At 39.6% G+C, this 14,698-nt stretch overlaps 1 protein-coding gene across 3 annotated transcripts; it reads right to left on the bottom strand.

Annotated features, from left to right (window-relative positions):
• Positions 1-131: 131 nt before the first annotated feature.
• Positions 132-14,120, bottom strand: rbm5 (RNA binding motif protein 5). 3 transcript variants are annotated; one of them, XM_079883641.1, is made up of 25 exons: positions 13,956-14,120; positions 13,307-13,368; positions 11,793-11,985; positions 11,554-11,709; positions 9,461-9,530; positions 8,800-8,873; positions 7,954-8,037; positions 6,573-6,633; positions 6,007-6,072; positions 5,676-5,836; positions 5,419-5,516; positions 5,236-5,323; positions 5,077-5,145; positions 4,917-4,986; positions 4,666-4,748; positions 3,636-3,756; positions 3,450-3,541; positions 3,197-3,361; positions 2,874-3,014; positions 2,720-2,791; positions 2,459-2,632; positions 2,277-2,351; positions 2,070-2,170; positions 795-924; positions 132-530 (listed from the first exon to the last, which is right to left on the bottom strand). In XM_079883641.1, exons 2-25 carry the CDS (start codon positions 13,345-13,347, stop codon positions 405-407), a joined length of 2,511 nt encoding a protein of 836 aa, XP_079739767.1. In that variant the 5' UTR covers positions 13,348-13,368; positions 13,956-14,120; the 3' UTR covers positions 132-404. The 3 variants fall into 3 exon arrangements, with proteins under 3 accessions (XP_079739767.1, XP_079739768.1, XP_079739769.1); XM_079883642.1 differs by having other exon boundaries at positions 2,720-2,788; XM_079883643.1 differs by having other exon boundaries at positions 13,331-13,368.
• Between the last annotated feature and the right edge of the window lie 578 nt (positions 14,121-14,698).

Genomic DNA, 14,698 nt, shown 5'->3' with positions numbered 1-14,698 from the left:
GCTTTCAGCACACAATACACTTCAGATGTGCCTTGTAAATATTTGATGGGTCTCAAACCAAACAACCCAACCTAATTTCATGAAAGAAGATTCCACCAGTTTTCTGTGAAACAAAAGCACTCAAATTCAAATCAGGTCGTCTCATTTATTTTTTCTTATGTACAAAAATGAGATCATATATAAACTTTACACAGTTCAAGATCTATTTTGGAAAAAGCAAATAACCAAAAACTCGTTCTTCACATTTCTCTAGGACTCTGTACATTATGTACACATTCTTCTAGTCACATATCTTATGTTCATCAAGAGAGTTTCAGAAGTCAAAATAAATACATGACACCTCAGCACAGAGGATGAAAGTCACAAATATTTTTCTTTGCCAAACTGACATAACAGATCCTCATTCACTCAATTTCTGTGAAGCGTGCAAACATGGCTTTCCGGACTGCATCCTTGTAGGTATCTGAGGCTGAGAGGCTGTAGCTGCTTCCTTTAGTTCCCAGACCGGCTCCCTTCGTTCTCAACTGAGCCTGCAGGCAGAGAACAGGGTTCAAAGTTAACCTTGTATGAGTGCGAGTTGACAAAAATTCATGACAAAGGAAATGTTTTCATTAGTGCTTGCCAAATTTTAAATGTTAAACCATGCATGCATGTTTTTCATAAATGATCACACAACACCTACATTCACAAATACATTCCTGCTAATCATACAAGACATTTTTAAGATTTGTTAAAATGTTTATCCAATACTAAATGTAGCATGATAACATGACAGGTATAATAATGAGTCGTACCTCAATAGGTGTTGTGATGCCCTGCTGGTTTCTACCCAGACCTTTGCCTTCCTTCCAGCCCATGGCCTGCAGCATCTTATTGCCGATATTATCGCTGTTCAATCCGTCCTTTGTGGGCTGTTCGTAATTTCTGCAAAATCGAATGGTGCAACGTGCATCTTAATATTGATAATGCACTTGTATTGTCATAGTAAACACCTCACAAAACACACTGGCCCTCATTTATCAATCTTGCGTAGAAACGGGCGTATATATTGGCGTAAGATTATGCTTACACTCCTCTCATCGCCTGATTTATGAAGCTGTGCGTACCTTTGAAATTCTGGTGTACGCAATACCTGCCCTTGATAAATGCTGCGGCTGAAATCGATCGTCATTAGAATAACACGCCCCTATATATTCAAGTTTCCGCTCCCCCCACGCCCTCATTTTACGCCATGGACACACGGAAGACGGCAAATTAAAGAGAAACTTCTTTGAGAAAGAGAAAGCGAAACCAGAGAAGTGGAAAGAAACAAAATTGATTTCCAGATTTTTATTATTAATGACGCTTATTGTTATTTAGAAGAAGAATGTCGTTATTATTATTTGTATTATTATTATTTAAAAGAAGAAGAATGGCATTTTTATTATTTTGTCAGTCTGAATTATTTTTTTGGTCATTGAAAGCCTTTCATTACTAAACCCAGTCCGTGCACACCTGCCGGGCCTAACCCTGCCTAACCATCGTTTCAAAGAATAGTACAACGGCGAGCGCGTCGAGTATAAACGCCTCGTCAGTTTGGGGAGGTGCGCGCGCAGTCTGCGGAGACTCGCGCTGCGGAGCCAGGCGAAAGTATAAACAAGGCTTGAAACGTCAGGTAAAGCGCACAGGCTCGCAACTGAAGGAATACATATGCCTACAAATCAAATGATTTTGGTAAAGTCACACAAATTAATCATTGAAGTCCATGTTGCACAAAAATAAACATTGAAGTTTATAATTACTATGTTGTTGTTTTTTTTACAGTGGGTCATAATATATCATATCTTTTAGTTTGTCAGTGCGTTTTGTGGTGTTAGGAATTGTTTTTCTGCGCATTCCCGCACTCAAAACGTGCGTACACCACCTCCTGAGCAGGTGTAGGATTTGAGCGTGCCGTACGCCAACGTCCATATTGATAAATCTCAAAGTCACCGTGGTTTTGGGTGTACGCCAGGTGTACGCTGGAAATTTGGTGTACGCACTTTTGATAAATGAGGGCCACTGTGATCAAATAAAACACTTAAACTTACACAACAGGTGTTGGCTGGGTAAATTTCCTTTTCTTGGGTGCAGGGGGTTCAGGGATACCGTATTTCTCTCGTCTCTCAGCTGCCCTGTCTCTGTACTTCATCTGTTCAGAACAAGGTAAAAGGGACATGCGTGTCAGCAAATTCCAGGAAATACTCTTTAAAAGAAGGAAGTTTCGGCAGTGTGTATTTGGTAATGAGGTTTCACACCTCTGTCTCTTTCCTCTCCAACTCTTCCAGTTCTGCTTCGCTCAGTTTGGATCTCCTGAGAACCTCCAAGTTTTGCTGGAAAACAGACATATGATTATATAAATACGGCGAAGTCGATTTTCATATTTTCAGAAGCGACGGAAACGATTATAAAGACTCGGTAAATGGCCCTGAGTAATTACCTTGTGCAGGTCTGAGAGCTGCTGATGGCGGATCAGACCTTCTTTATTGGGGAACTGCCTCCGGCACAGCAGGCACGCCATCTTCTTCCAGTCGGTCAACTTGTCCTCCCTGTCATCTCCATCCATGCACTCCTCCGGCTCACTGTCGCCGCTGTACGCTGCCACCAGCCCCACCTGTGGCGCAGCAAAGGGAGGTGAACAAATGAGCTCACGCGACTTGATAATCTGACATGTTTTGTAGTGGTGCGGTGCATTTGGCACCTTTGATGAGGAGCTCTCTTCTTCTGTTGCTTTGGACGCCTCTGTTACAAGCCTCTCCAGTGCCCCTGCCTGCTAATGTGCAAAGAAAAACACCGTATGAATTATGACAAAACCACCATCATCATCAGAGAATGCAATGTGTCTTCAACAATACCTTCTTCTCGAAGAGTGTGAAACCAGCATCAGCTGCCGCCGCCTCCTTCCTCTCCTCCTGACTGATGGGCTGGAAGCTGCCCTTGAAGTTTTCTTTCTGTTTGTTCAGACTCTTGGCCCAGCGCTCCATGTCCTTCGCAATCTGACGCACAGAGATAGAGGGATTTTTAGCACTAGTGAAGGACTGAAATCAAACCAGATTTTCTACATTTTTCAAACATAATGCTGATGCAAAACTCGCCGGCATGTTGTTAGGGCGTCAAATAGTTGCTACGACATTGCTAAAATGATGGTATTCTGAGTGGGTTCGCAAACTTTTATTACCTGCTGAGCCGTTTTGCTCTTAGGTTTCTCTTTCTTCTCTTTGCCCTCTTTCTGAGAAGTGGAGGCAGCGTTCTGAGCCGCATTGTTGGCGTCCACCGCCGGCACGTAGGCCTGCTTCTCCCCGTCCCAGTACAGATACTGCTGAGTCTGGGAGTTGTAATAGTACTACAGACAGAAACAACGTTTAGAACCCTCTACAAGTTTTCAGATGAAATATAGCATTATCTTGCCAAAAAAAGCATGGGACACATACATGCGTGTTGGCGTCATAGTACAGGCCAGTGCTGGGGTCGTAATAATACCCAGACGACTCATCGTACTGATATGATGAAGTGTCTGGGACAGCTAGAGGACATGGGAAAATGGCAGAAGAATCAGAAACGACCTGTAGCATCATGTCTGTCTTACAGAATGGTGTGAATTTAATGATTGGTCTTACTGGCTTGGTTTTCCTGAGAGGTAGCGGTTGCTGTGCTGGTTGCTGAGACTGCAGAGGCTGCTGGGGTGGAAATGGTGGAAGCGGCTGTGATGGGTTGGGCTTTGCCATCAATCTGTAACATCTGACAAGAAAATGACATTAGAACGATCATTACATTAGATCCACCTTTTTTACTCCAAGGCCCCCCATTGTCAAAGACAATATTTGAAGGATCCCAGCGATATTTCTGGTAATTTCGCTGTAATGACAAAGCTGCTTGTTCTCAAACTTTTTTTATTTATAGAAACTAGGAATGGCAACACATTAAACAATAAAATAAAATAGAGATTGAAATTTAATTACAGGAATTAATGCCTAGTTTCACAGGCAAGGCCCAGACTAAAATGCATGTTTGAGATGTTTTAACTGAAAACACCCTGCATTGATCTTAAAATATGTCAGTGACATTGTTTTGTCTCAAGATGCACACCAGCTATGTTTTTTTAAGCACATTTATAAAAGCTAATTAAATGTCCTAATTCACCTAATAAAATAATTATAAATAATTTAATTATAGAAGTTTCAATAACAATGGTTTTTCTAGTGGTTCGGGATTACTTGGGTTTTTTACAAATATTTCTCACAAATAGGAATTTGAACCCAACAAAATATCTTTCAGGTTGACATACCAAGAAATGTATTCTCATAAAAAAAATACCATGACTTTAAGATTTTATTTATATCATGACTTTTTCCATGTCTAGAAATCACACTTTAAAATTCCCTCATATATCCAGGTTGATAAACTTGATACTTAAAATTGCCAGTTGTTGAGGGACTGGATTTAAAAAAAAAAAAGAAAAAAAAAATGATTGAAAGTTACAGATTTTTGTTTAGCCATTTAAACTTGTTTCGTCTTATTTTAAATCATTTTAATTGATTTCGCAGCCCCCTTTGGAAGGGCTGCTAGTGGGTCCGGGCTGCCTGGTTAGCAACTGATATATATATAAAAAAAATTAATAGCAAATTCATTGCATAATTTTTTTTTTACCTGAGTAGTAGGTTGATAGACCTGCGCAGTCTGAGAGATCACCACTCCGGTAGCAGCAGGAAGCACCTTCACACCTGGAGCCGCTGTAAATCAAAACACATCACAGGTTTTCACGTCGTAAACAGCAAGCACCTCTAATCCTTTCACTTTTTATACAAAAGGTCACGTTGATCTGGGAAAATGTCAACCTCTAACCACCCATTATGATTCTCAAATTAAACTGGATACAGACAAAGCCAAGCAAACGTTACCTCCAAGTATGCCATTTGCCTGGGAAGGGTCCACAGCTCCAGCCTGCTGCTGATAGTACGCCTGGTACTCCTAAACACAACAACCCATCTTAGCTCGGTACTTCAATGTAAAAATGATTCACATAAATGATGTACAGCACAGATGGTGCAGTCAGCTGACCTGTGAATAGGATACATATCCCTCCTGTAGGTAGCTGTATTCTGATGTCGGCTCCACACTCTGCTGAGGCTGTAAAGTGACATGTAGTCAATTAAATCAGTCATGCATTCATAATTCTGCTTTAACATTGAGGCATGGTTACTACAGAGTTGTTCGTACCTGACTAGAGGACCACTGAGCAGCTGCAATGGCTGTGCTGGCGACCGAAAAGGCACTAACACGGTTCCCATCTGGTAATAACAAATCCCTGAGGAGGGGAAAAAAGGCTTTTTAGTGAACTGAATTATTAATCAAGCTTCTGAGCAAGACAACTACATGAGGATATGAGTGAGAGGTACGTACTTTCGAGCACTCTTGGCATAGTCGACTCCAATGGTCTTCCCATCCAGCTTGAGAGGGGGCTGTAAGCCTTGTAGGATGGTTAGGAGCTGTGATGCTTCCTGCAAAACCACAAACATCATCAGAATGTGCTAAGATCATGCAAAAGTACTTAGAGCTTTCAGCACTGCAAAAAACACTGGTTTCGCTTAAAGGAACAAAGACCATTTGATCTTTAGAACAAAAGAGATTTGTTTAGACTGAAGGGAGAAAATAGGTACCAAAGGAGAGGCAAGTTGGACGAAGGCGAACCCTCTGTTCTGGCCCGTCTGTTTGTCCTTAATGAGGCGGATGTTGCCAGGCGAGAGGTTGGCGAAAGGGGCGAGTGCCGACAGTATGGCTTCAACAGTGGACTGAGGGGCGATGTTCCTTAGGATGATTGCTGTCAAAACATGCAAACATGTCAATGTGAATGCAAAAAACAGTACTGCACATCACACTGGTGGTTATACCAGTATCAACCAACATTGCTATTTAAATGTCAGTTTTGGAGGCCGATGATATGCAATTGATATTTATTACGCATCCCTAACTCAATGGAAATGTCCTTACTATCGCCATAGTAATCTCCACTGGGTTGGGTGTCTGTGGTTCCTGTGGTGCTGCTAGACTCAGAATCTGAAAATAAACAAAGAACAAAAGCACATTGAGTTTCTTTAAACACAGTAGTCTGATTCAAACCACATCACTGCCCCATAAAAAGCTTTGGGCACATCATGAATCAATCCCTACAATCCTACAGTGACAAAGTTATCGGCCAAAATGAGTATTTTGTTTTTAAATGATTGGCATTGATGAGGCAGATACTGTAAACGATAATATAAGGGGTTATTGTGTTTTATTTTTTGATGCCTGATTTGACTAACAAGCATACAACTCTGAAAAGAAGCCATAATATCAGGTACTAGCTAAAAAAAAAAAAATAAATAAAAAGCAAACACCAGCAATTATGAGAGAGATATAAATACTCATCACTATCATGTTTTAGTTAAGAAAACTGTAGATGGCAAAACTCCACATACATCCTAGTAAAAAAAAACAAAAAACCACATGACAGTGTTTGACTGGACCATCCGGATGGGTGTAGACAGCGGTTTCCTTCACCGGGATCTACTTACCCACTTTAGCTGCGCCACACCTGAAGCACTTCAGCCTTCTCCGGAAATTGTACAGGCCACACTGCAAGCAACCGGTCATATTGTTTTAATTGACACTTCTGCTATGTGGCATCAGGTAACAAGCACACTACAGTGGCTTGAACACTTACCGTGGTGGACACCATTTAAGATCTTAGCTTGAGTCACTTATTTTCTACAATATTCATTATTTATTTTAATGCCTGCATCGCAAAAAAAATCTTCATAGGAAAAAAAATATAATATACAATAACTTTACCTTATATACACACACACTACCGTTCAAAAGTTAGGGGTCAATAAGATTTCTTAATGTTTTAGAAAAACATGTCTCATGCTCACCGGGGCTGCATTTTTTTTTAATTAAAAATATAGTATAAACAGTAATATTGTGAAATAATCCAATTTAAAATTACTTTCTATTTTAATATATTAAAAATGTAATTTATTTATGTGATGGCAAAGATGAAGACTTCAGTGTCACATGATCCTTCAGAAATCATTCTAAGATGCTGATTTGCTGCTGAGGTTTTTATTGTAGTTTATGTATTTGAAACATGAATCTTTTGTAACATTATAAATGTCTTTACTGTCACTTTTGATCAATTCAATGCATCTCTGATAAAAAAAAAAGTAGTTAAAAAAAAAACAGCAAACATCTGAACGATAGTGTAGAGAAATATATATCCTTTATATTGTGTTTAATTTTTTTAACATCCAATGAAATTCCTGAATGAGACCATTACAATATCATCATCATGAAACTTTAGGCCGGCTACACACTGGCTGCGTGGCGTGAGCATGTAAGCTGTGTGGCGAGTCCGTTTTTATTACCCATGTTAACAGGTTAGAGCTTGCACACTGCCTGCGTGACAGGCACGTCTCAGGCGAAAACGCGTGCATGCTAGAAACAGAACCAACGACTATTTTTCACGTGACACGCAAGCGTGTTGGAAGCGTTTCCAAGCAAAATAGAATAGGAAAAGATGTTTATATGTCATTTTGACACGAATACATAATAATAAATGACATTTTGATGTTTGAAAGTCTCTAGGTTTTGACAAACGCAGATAATAATAAATAATTATCGTTTTTCAAATATTGCACCTGTCAATTCAGAACGAAATATTCTGTAGCCTATTTTGCCGTCAATACTGCCGACGTTGTCTTTGCTGTATCAGTAGGCTATATATTTGTTTAACATGAAGTATAGGCCTTCCACAACTCTCTCCGCGTCAGACACGTTTCTGGTGTGCAAAGACACAGAAAACGCCACGTAGCCACCATGCAGCTGACACCCAACAGAAACGCCACGCAGCCAGTGTGTAGCCGGCCTTAGTTTTGGGAAGCCCATGTAACTTACTGAGTTGCAGAGCCAGTCCTCAAACTTGTGCCGGTTGTTGCTGTAGTGCACGGCAACACTCTTGCCTTGAACGGTCAGCAGTTTCTGAAAAAGGAAGAAAGGGTTTGGTTATTTCCTCTCTTGCGAAGGCTTGATCTCAGCCCAAGAACAACCACATTAGCCACGAGGGTTTAGGGTGAGGATCGCCCGGGAGGGTTTAATGTGTAAGATGGTGTGTGTTTGGGACCCGAGTGTCCGGATGGGGCCGGAACAGAGTGTAAAAAAAGGCACTCCTTTCTTAAACGGGATTGGGGGGGGGGGGGGGGGGGGACTTTCTAGACGAGGCATTTACTTTCTCTGCACAAAAGAACTAATTACTATTAAAAACTGCCGAGATATTTTAATGCTGATGTCCATGAAATGGGATGTTAAATATAGCACCACACTTCACTTCTAGACTTGAACAACTTCACAGAAAAAAATAAACTATGAAAAACACATTTTTCAATGCACTGACAATTTTTAGTTTAAAACCCATTTGAGTCAATCAAGTCACATCTGAATTGTATTATTTATCGGTTTCCCTCTTAAAAATCAGTACTTTTTTTTTTTTTTTTTTTTTACCTGTGCTAACAGAGTTCTGGTAAAAAGTTTATAACATGACTTAGGAGAAAAGCCAGTGTTTCCATCAAATGGCTCTTCTATGTTTTGGTCACACCTTGCCTTCAAAAACAAGAGCTCTGGTCCATTTCTGTCCATATAGTCTGCTGGGGCAGCAACTTTGCTTTTTTCCCTCAGTTTGTCTTTTTGTAATCAAATTGCATTATTCCCCAGGGCAAAAGCTAGACTTGGTGATTAGGAAGCAACCTGATTGGTCTCCATCCATCGGGTAGCAGCTTGCAAGTGATAAAACTCCACGAAGGCGAAACCTCGGCTTATACCTAGAGAGGCATTCAGATATACAGACGGGAGGCGTGTTAGTTTAAATGGTTCAGTTGTACAACATTCAAACTCTGTCACAAACTGCTTCGTGACCCCCTTGACCCAGAGAGGCCAAAGAGATGTAGGGGGGTTGCCTGGAAACTTTTACCATAGCAACAGCACCTTATAATATTCTAGCTGTTGGTCTAACGATGATAAAGTAGGTTGAATCAATAATCAAAAGCAAACAGTCATAAACATAGAATCTTAAAATAATCTTTATGAGACAGATGCTGCCATCAGATAAACTTGAACGATCTTTTATATGCGTGTACCTACTTAAACAAGATAAAGAAGATACATGACTGCTTCTACGTTCATGTAACTTAAATTGGCACAAATAAAACTCTGCCAATTTTGCGCCACACAAAAACTTACCTCCAAACATGTACCTAATGTGCAACAAATTTCTAAACTCAGTAGCCTGAAGGTTAAACCTGGTCAGATAACTTGTTGCTATGGCAAAAGGCGTTTGAGCGGAAGCAGGTTGGCCCAGCGGACACAGGTTTGTTTGGGAGGGGAAGGATCCGCGGTACATCAGTCTCACCTGTTCTCTTTTTCATCAGCCTCACGTCCATCGGCTTTGGCCCCTCCAGCTGGTCAATGGCTGCTCGAATCTGTGGATTACAAGGCGAAGTCAGATAAAGTTTGTTAAACACCAAGCCAATTTCATTTAGATTTTCACAGTGAAGTCCAGGATAAAAAAAAAAGAAAAAAAAAAGTTAAAACTAAAAACTTTAAAGATGCATTTCTAATAAACTAATTATTGTAATATTTAGAAAAAGCTGGTTAGAATTTATTTTACTTAATTTATTTGAGTTTTGTTCTTATTTCATACATTTATTAAATCTATTATTTATTAGAGCTGCATGATTAATCGTTAAAAGATTGCCAACGATTCAAACACCCATTCGATCTTATTCCTAAATGAGAATTCACCTGTGTCTATTAAACCTTTGACAAGCACAATCACAGCGAACATACAGATCTGTGTTGGCGCTGTCGCTGAACCAGAGAGAGCAGTTGTCATGTATAGGTATAAAACAGCTCCACAAACTCTTGTTACAATAATTCAAGTGCTTAGTAACCTTTCTGTCATTTAACAGTTACAAACAATACTACATGTCTCGGCATAATCTATGCTTGAGGCTAAGCTTGTGTTTAACGAGCGTATTGTTTAAACTAAGTGCCTGCACTGTCGGCAAACTTCGTGCTCCCCACAGTTCTGGAGTAGCAACTGCAACATAAGTCGTCTTCATGGAGTTCGTCTCCTTACAGTACCTCAACCAGCTGAATTCTCGCAGCCAGTCTTCCCGAAAATGGTGGGTTCTGGCCTTTTTCGCCACACAAACCTCTGACTCTGAATCATCATCCGACTGTGACACTGCAAACTCTGGCACACTAGCCGCAGGTCGGAAGAACGAGTCAACAGTTTGCTTGCTCATTGCTCAGACGCACATAGCAGGTTGTGACATTTGTCTCCGTCTCCTTCCCACAGACGTTTACGCGCACTTGATTATTTCTAGGACACTCCCCCTCCACACATTAGACACTTACAGTGGCCATTCCCTAATCTCCTCACACTCATTGACCTGCCACACATTCCGGATGCATTGACGCGCCCCTTCCAGGTTTAACGTGTATATAAATAAATAAATAAAAAGAATTATATATATATATATCAGTCGCACACTCTCAAATTTTGATCGCAAAATGCAACCATTTGGTCCCATCTAGAGCCCTGTCACTAGCAGGAGGCAACAAGGGATTGTTAAAAAAATATATTTTTCATTGGCACTGTCCTAAATGGCAGTCTAAATACTCTCGGTCTTCCTACGAGTCCACAAGTTAGTGACCTAACACCGCTTTGACAGTCGGGAAGAAGTCTGCTGAGGAGCTCGCTTCAGTGCAAAGTTGCGCATCGAAGGTGCAGATCGACGGCAAAATGGGCGCTCGCGAGCAACCTTCTGAAACCTAAAATGACAAATGGGACATCCTGGTCTTGTGGACTCAATGGACACACGGTAGCCATTGCAAGTCCACAAGACCGCAAGTGCATATGAAGTACGCCTTTTGGGACAGGGCCATTGAATCATTCATTCAAGAGATTCGTTCAAAAACAGATTCATCCAGTAATGAAACAAGTGAAGTCTTTATGAGCGAGTCCTTGAATCATTCATTCAAACAGATTTTTTAAAATACCTAATAAAAGTTTTAAATTGACTTAACATTTTTCCAGAACTTCTAGTAAATTACATTTTATTTTGCTTGTCTAATCAGAAATCTTGATCTCTATTTTAAACAAAACGTGATTCTCAATTGATCATGCAGCTTTATCACTGCAGACATGTCCATGATAAGCTTTAATTAGTTCAGGGCCTGGAATACTTAATAATAATAATAACAAAATAAAATGTAATAAATATTCTAGGCCCTGATTTAAAAAAAATATTATTACAGAAATGTATGAGTATACTTAATAGTAATGACAAAAAAAAAATTTTTTAATATTGGCTATTTTCAATACAAATTTTCTATTATACGATTGTATTAATTACGGCTTTTTAAAGATTTTATTTCAGTGAAAACTTCATAAGACCCTGTTTCTGACCGTTTGGGGAAAAAAGACAAAGGACTTACATCTGCCTCTGTGGTGTTCATGGGCAGACCCCGGAGCATGATGGTCTTGCTCTCCTTCTCGTCAGCTGGGTCTCCTCTGTAATCATGCTCAGAGTAATCACCATCCGAGTGGTGTCCGTCATCAGACCCGTCGCTGCTGCGCCGTTTCCTTCCTCTCTGTAACACGGATGAGAATTAGTAAAGTGAGCATCATTCTATATCAAAACATCAAATAAGCATTCATATTGGTAAGTCCTCACCTCAGGACTGTCCCTGCTCCAATATCGATCACCTCTGTCACCACGTTCACCATCGTATCGGTCACTACTACGACGATCGTCACTCCAGCGATGAGAGTCGTATCCGCGATCGTCTCGATCTCGCCGGTCCCTGCGGTCGTCGTCGCGAGACTGTTCAGAGCCGTACCTGCCACTGCGTTCTGTACGGCTAACCCTAGAGTTACAACAAGAGATTATGATATTATGACGCTCAATTTAATTTGTGAGTAGGGATGTGTCCGAAGCCGAATACTAGGTTTGGAAAAGAAATGACGCATTCTACGGAGCCCCTAAAGGGACATGTTGAAGAAAGAAAAATAATAATAATACAACACCTGGCAAATAAAAAAAAAGTCACAGTTTGGATTTAAATGGGCAAATGCTTAAGAGTCTATTGCAGTGATTATTATGTTTATAGTTTGTTATATGTTTGGCAACAGTTCTTCTAACCCTAATTGATGCAGTGTGTAGATTTTCATTTCTTAAACAACCATGTAGGAAGACTCATCATGGCCATATTCCAGGATGACATTGTCAAGATGCATCAGGCTCAAATTGTTAAAGTATGGTTGAGGAGGAGCATGAAGAATTGTCAATAGAAGATCTTGACCAAAAATGTATGCACCTCTTGATGGAAATATAATCACAACATTTATTTCCATCAAAAGGTATAAATGTTTGGTCAAGATCTTGTATTGACAATGTAAGAGTCCAGCACTCTGTAAAGCCTCCTCCAGCACATGCCAGACTTTCAATGAATTTAAGGTCTGGACTCAAGAGGTGTCAATTCATGTGTGAAAATGATTCTTCATGCTCCCTCACAACCATTCTTTCACAGTTTGAGCCTGATGAATCTTGGCATTGTCATCTTGGAATATGGCCATGGTGAGTCTTCCTACATGGTTGTTCAAGAAATGAAAAGCTACACACTCCATCAATTAGGGTTAAAAGAACTGTTGCCAAACATATAACATGGTAGAAACATAGCAATCATTGCAATAACTATCCAATCATATACTCTTAAGCGTTTGCCTATTCAAATCCAAACAGCGACTTTTTTGTTAGCCGCGCAGAGTATATTTCGCTTTCATTTCTATAGTTGAGTAATTATATTATAATTTGAGGGCATCATGGAGCCGCTATCAATATGGGGGTTTTGAAATTGCTTTTGAATGCAGGCTCACTTTTTACTTTCCAATTCGCAATCACGCATACTTTGAATATAGGGAGCAGCGGTACTGACCACATATTTTACAAAATAATATGCGTCAATGATGCTTAGGATCTGTTGTGCACCAAATCCTCCGACATGGTCCTGTCAGTCATCTTCTCCTTACTATCTTCATATAAGTAAATTCTGATGTAATGTAACCGACTACCGCAGCAAGCCTAACCAGATCCCTTCCTGGGCTTCGTAGGATGCGTTTTTCATTTTTTGTGCCTTTCCAGATGCGGATTTGGGCTTCGGGCACATCCCTAGTTGTGAGAATATTTACCTCATCAAGTCATAAAACACTGACCGTTTATCTGCACCCATCTTCCTTTCTCAATACAAGGCCTGTTAAAAACGTGCAGAACAAATTGTTATAGTTTTGCACATAATAAACACAAATTATATGAAATGACAAAGCCTTGTGTTAGAACCACAAACGTATAGGCTCTTGATTCAATTACATAAAGTAACATGGTACTACTGTGTTGTCTATTGTAAGTTACATGTACCATGGTATTCTTAGAACCATGTAAATTACATAACAGTTACCATAATATTCCCATTTGATAAGATCACAGCACTTGTTGTTATAAGTAAAACACAATGATACTTTCATATATATATATATAACTGAATGCATTTTTTGAATAACTCGGTATTTACATGGCAATTCAATGTACTTAAAAGAATACCATAGTACATGCCCGTAAAACACGGTATTACCAATATATGTTGAAAACACGTGCTAATTCAATGGTAAGTTACATAACATGGCTAAAAAGCCTGTGGTAGTAGTTTTTGTTCGTGTGGTCTTAATTTGCGTTATGTGAGAAGTTCAGTAAGCTACAGGAAGGCACATCAAAATGGAGACTGTGTCGTCGTGTTGTCGTTGAAAAAGGCGCAAAGAACGCCACGAAACATCGAAAACTTACCAAATATATTTCAACGAAACACTGAAGTGAAATATTTCTCAAATATTGAGAAGTGCAATGACTGCCAACAGATCACCTCTCTCCCAAAGATCACACTCTTGATCAGATCATTCGATGTCATCTGCAGCTAAAATGGTCTACAAGCTTCTCCTTCCCAGAATGCATTTAGATGGGATGGTGACGTGTTGTTGTTGGTGTTGCATGATGGGAAATGTAGTTTCTTTCAGCCGTTTTGGTAGATCGCTCCTCCTCTAATGCCCATCTGTGACATTTGATCAAAGGTTAACAAACAACTTGACTGAGAACCTAGAAGTTGGCCCAAGACAAATTTCCCCATGTGGGATAATAAAGTTTTACCTTACCTTACCTAACCTCACCTTACCTTAAGTACATCATTTATTATATAGCCTTCTTCTTGTTTTTGTTGTGATGTAGGCTAGGCCTATGCAATGCTGGTTGTTGTTTATATCAAGATTGTTTAAATACGGACATACTCGATCAGAAGATTAGCTATTTGACTAGTCTAGAAGTATATGAATTATTATGTATAATATAATTTATTCTTATCGTTTTTGCTGTTATTTTTTACATATATTTTTTTATAACAAAATTATTTAAATACAATATTTTTGGACATCCTCCTCTAACGTTCTGTGAACTCTTTGACTAACTGAAAATATAAGTTGTTTTATGGTGCTTGTTGCATAACAAGCCTAACAAAAATATGTTTTATTACGAATATA

Source organism: Squalius cephalus (assembly GCF_949319135.1).
Source record: "Squalius cephalus genome assembly, chromosome: 10".
Taxonomy (NCBI): domain Eukaryota; kingdom Metazoa; phylum Chordata; class Actinopteri; order Cypriniformes; family Leuciscidae; genus Squalius; species Squalius cephalus.
Note: the sequence above shows the minus strand (reverse complement) of the source record. Positions and strands in the feature narration are given on the sequence as shown.